The sequence below is a fragment of the Babylonia areolata genome, chromosome 30, assembly GCF_041734735.1.
Source record: "Babylonia areolata isolate BAREFJ2019XMU chromosome 30, ASM4173473v1, whole genome shotgun sequence".
NCBI lineage: Eukaryota > Metazoa > Mollusca > Gastropoda > Neogastropoda > Buccinidae > Babylonia > Babylonia areolata.
Genome location: NC_134905.1, coordinates 15,608,784 through 15,613,783, shown reverse-complemented (window position 1 = coordinate 15,613,783; position 5,000 = coordinate 15,608,784). Strand labels below are relative to the sequence as shown.

Sequence of the window (5,000 nt, the reverse complement as noted above, 5' to 3'; positions counted from 1 at the left end):
GCCGTCCCGTTTGAGGAGATTGGAAGCTATGGAATCAATGAATCGTTTCTGTCGGTGGTGGTGTGGACTTTTCTCCGTGGGTTCTTTTGTCGTGTGGTTTCCTGCAACGTCTGAAGCCAAATGCTCTTCTTCTCCCTGGTCAGTCGCCTTTGATCTTTTCCCGTTCCCCGAAAACATATACCGTGCCTGGGAAGGGTCTTTGACCAAGTGGACAGGGTCCTCTGCGATGAGATGGCCACCAACAGAATTTGCATACTGCTTTCCCTCACCAAGCAATGACTCTGTGTGCTGCTTGCCTTGCGCTTGGTCACTAATCGAGTCAGCATAACTCTGTATTTGCCCAAACGCTGTCTGTGTGGCTGGCTCAGCCACTGTCTGATCAGACTTCTTCAGCAGACCACCCGTGATGGAATCGATGTACCTTTTCTGGTGATGGTTTTGCCGCTCCTTGGTCACGTGCTCGTCGACAGAGTCAACATATCTTCTGTCAGATGGAGTTTGTGGTTTCATCTGCCTGCCGCTTGTTCTGTGCCTTTCTTCTGCTGTGGCGCCAGGCAGCTTTTCATGCAAGTCACCGCCAGAAATAGAATCTGAATAGTCTTTGTCCAGAAGAGAGGTGGACTTTTTCAACAACAGACTGCCAGCAACAGAATCCAAGTAACGTTTCTGATGACTTGCAGTAGACTTTTTCAGAAGGTCGCCAGTTATAGAATCTATGTAACGCTTTTCATGATCAGACCTTTTTAGAAGGTCGCCAGTTATAGAATCTACATAACGCTTTTCATGATCAGATTTTTTCAATAGACCACCAGTGATGGAATCCACATAACGCTTTTCATGATCAGCCTTTTTCAGTAGACCACCAGTGATGGAATCCACATAACGCTTTTCATGATCAGACTTTTTCAATAGACCACCAGTGATGGAATCCACATAACGCTTTTCATGATCAGACTTTTTCAATAGACCACCAGTGATGGAATCCACATAACGCTTTTCATGATCAGACCTTTTCAAAAGGTCACCAGTAATGGAATCCACATAACGCTTTTCATGATCAGACTTTTTCAAAAGGTCGCCAGTAATGGAATCCACATAACGCTTTTCATGATCAGACTTTTTCAAAAGGTCGCCAGTAATAGAATCCACATAACGCTTTTCGGGATCAGACTTTTTCAAAAGGTCACCAGTAATAGAATCCACATAACGCTTTTCGTGATTTGCTGAAGACTTTTTCAGAAGGTCGCCAGTAATAGAATCTATGTAACGCTTTTCGTGATCAGACTTTTTCAACAGGTCCCCAGTAATAGAATCCACATAACGCTTTTCGTGATCAGACTTTTTCAACAGGTCCCCAGTAATAGAATCCACATAACGCTTTTCATGATCAGACTTTTTCAAAAGGTCACCAGTGATTGAATCCACATAACGCTTTTCATAATCAGATTTTTTCAAAAGGTCGCCAGTGATAGAATCCACATAACTCTTTTCATAATCAGATTTTTTCAAAAGGTCACCAGTGATTGAATCCACATAACGCTTTTCATAATCAGACTTTTTCAAAAGGTCGCCAGTGATGGAATCCACATAACGCTTTTCATGATCAGACTTTTTCAGAAGGTCGCCAGTAATAGAATCCACATAACGCTTTTCGTGATCAGACTTTTTCAATAGACCACCAGTGATGGAATCCACATAACGCTTTTCATGATCAGACTTTTTCAGAAGGTCGCCAGTAATCGAATCCACATAACGCTTTTCGTGATCAGACTTTTTCAAAAGTTCACCAGTGATGGAATCCACATAATGCTTTTCATGGTCAGACTTTTTCAGAAGGTCGCCAGTAATAGAATCCACATAACGCTTTTCATGATCAGACTTTTTCAAAAGTTCACCAGTGATGGAATCCACATAACGCTTTTCATGATCAGATTTTTTCAAAAGGTCGCCAGTAATGGAATCCACATAACGCTTTTCGTGATTTGATGAAGACTTTTTCAGAAGGTCGCCAGTAATAGAATCCACATAACGCTTTTCATGATCAGACTTTTTCAAAAGGTCGCCAGTAATAGAATCCACATAACGCTTTTCCAGAGGGGATACAGACTTCTTGATGAGATCACCAGCTATGGAGTCGATGTAGCGCTTATGACCTTGCACACCGGGACGCACAAAAAAGTCAGCATACAAACCGCCCTGCCTTTGGTAATCATAATACGGTGCCAGAACCGTCTTTCCTGAAGGCCGTTGACCAACGCTTCGGACGCTCCTCCTTCTCAGCAGGTGCCCTGCGATGGAGTCAAGGTGACGCTTGCTTGGTTCCAGACCCTGCCCAGGTCCGCCAAGGACGATGCCGGAGTGGGTGAGGAAGACGTTGTTCAGGGTGGGCCTCACGGACCTCATCTCCTCCCCACTCATCATCTCCTCACCCCTCACCCCTGGGGTCCACGCCTCGTCGGGTACGCCGGGTACTAGGTTATACGGGAAAGGAAAGAACTCTTCTTGACCTCTTCTCCACTGGGTTCTGTCCCTTGCTCCTCCACTCCACGGCGGTGCAGCTGATGACACAGGTGGTGAACTGCAGAAAGAGAAACAAATGAATATCATTAGTTTCATTTTCAATTTCTCAAGGAGGCTCCACTGCGTTCGGACAAATTCATAAACGCTACACGGCACCTGCTAGACAGATGCCTGACCAGCAGCACAACCCAGCGCGCTTTGTCAGGCCTTGAGTTGCATGCAAATATATATTTTTTTACCTATCAGAGTGGATTTCTTCTACATGATTTTGCCAGAGGATAACACTTTTCTGCCCCATCATCTGCACCGTTTCAGTGTCATTACTCCCATGCCGCTCATTTATATTCCCCCATACACAACCACACCCGGGTTCGTCCGTCACAGTTCCAGCGTCGGCAGTCCGCAGGGAACCATCGTTATTAGGTCGCCAGGAGGCCACACACGAGAGGAGACCCTGCACTGCTGCTGAGTCACTTCGGTGGTGTTCAGTGGAGCCTGTTCTGATTTAACGTACTTTCGACACCACCTATTAAACCCCCTACTAACGACAACAATCGCTTAGTCGCGGAGCGAGACTGAGTGAACGTCCCTCCCAGAGTGGAGACCGCCACCACGTCCCTCAAACAACAGCCCCTCATGAATCTGCCGACACTGAAGACACTGACAGGATTCACCCCAAGCACAGAAGTGGAGGGGCATCGAAACTGAGGTCACCATGAGAGCAGGGCATGAAAGGCCACAGACTTTGAGACTGTTTTGTTTATGTTGATGACGATGAAGGAGGAGGATGACGATGATGATAACGATGTTGCTATGGAGGTCCATTTTGGTTTGGGACTGCGTGACAAGGCTGTACTCTACACTTCCTGTCATAATGATATCCCGGCGTTAACCAGGCCCAAGAGATACAGACACTTGCAGTGTTGGTCAGGTAGTTAAAGCAACACACCCAAAGACGCATCCTTGAAGTGGATGACACTCGACTGTGTGATCCCAGTCTCCACATTTAAGCCATAGCACACTCAACTCTGGGTAGGAGCCGGTCGCAGGGCCGAAAAACCCACCTCCGCTGGGATTCGAACCCACGTCCTCCCAGCCGTCAGTCCGCGACGCTAACCACTTCGCCACGACGGCTGTTACTGATAACACTTTTGTTGTTATGGGTTCTTTTCCATAGCGACAAGTGCGTGTTGCACACAGGACCATGATTTATCGTCTCATCCGAATGACTAGACGCTCAGTTTGATTTTCCGGTCAAACTTGAGAGAAAGGATAAGAGTGGGATTCGAACCCAGACCCTCAAGGATTCTGTTTTGGCAGATGAGCGTCTTAACCATTCTGCCATTTTCCTCCTTCGGTTTCTTGATGTGTTTTGTTTGGTTTATGTGTTTGTTTGTTTTTTGTTGTTGTTGTTTATTTCTGGTGTGGTGTGTCTGGTTTATTTGTGCGTTTATTTATTCATTTGTGTTTTTTATGTGTGTGTGTGTGTTTATTGGTTTATCTGTTTGATGACACACACAGCTTTATCGCTTGCTGAAAGCGTTTAGTTTTGTATTGTTGATGGCTTATTTGTTCATATAATCAGCTGTGTCTTAAGATGCTTAATTCTGGTTTGTTGGTGGGTTGCTGTTTCACATATTCAACTCTGTCCCTTGCGTTTAATTAAGTGTTTGATTTTTGTTTGTTGATGGTTTATTTGTTCATATAATCAGCTGTTTTTCGCTTACTGAAAGTATGTGTTCAACTTTTTTCGCCAACGTTAAGTGTTTTAATTTTTGTTAGTTGGTGGTTTGTTCATATATTCAACTGTTTCGCTTCCTTAAAAAGTTTAATTTTTATTCATTGATGGTTTCTTTGTTCATATAAACAGCTTTTTCGCTTATGGTTTGTTTGTTCATTTTTTCAGCTTCTTCGTTTACTTAAAGTGTTTAATCCGATTCTCTCTGAAAACTCTCATCAGCCTGATGAACCCAAGATGTGGCTGCCGAATGGTTAAAGCGCTCGATTCTAGCCCGAGTTTCCTGAGTTCAGTACCCTGTTTAGGCACACGCGGTGGGTGAAGGGTTAATTTTTTTTTTTTTTTTTTTTTTTACCCCGATCTCCTATGTCAATATATGTGCAGACCTGCTAGTGCCTGAACCCTCTTCGAACGTATACATGTATACGCATGCAAAAAAAAAATAATAATAAAAATAAAAATAAAATAAAAAAATACGCAAGTTAAAGATCCTGTAGTGTAAGGTGGGTTGTGGAGTCACACGGAAATATCCAGCATGCATCGACCACGACAGAATCGCTGGCAAGTTTCGATGTTTGGTCGTTGTAACGAAAAGAAAAAGAAAAAAAAGAAAAACCTTCCTCCTCCCTTATCCTCAACAAACGAAGAAGCCGTCACTTGCACTGGTTGACATCACACGCTTACCTTCCTTTTTCGGGCGACCTGGAGAAAAGGGCAAGGGCCCTTTAGCAATTCTTAATTT

At 44.2% G+C, this 5,000-nt stretch overlaps 1 protein-coding gene across 1 annotated transcript in view; it reads right to left on the bottom strand.

Annotated features, from left to right (window-relative positions):
- Positions 1-5,000, bottom strand: part of LOC143275628 (uncharacterized) — a 77,101-nt gene that overhangs the window by 2,669 nt on the left and 69,432 nt on the right. The window contains exon 3 of the mRNA XM_076579875.1: positions 1-2,578. This exon is cut by the window's left edge and continues 2,669 nt beyond it. Coding sequence (XP_076435990.1) covers positions 1-2,578 — 2,578 coding nt within the window. The remainder of the gene's footprint in view (positions 2,579-5,000) is intronic.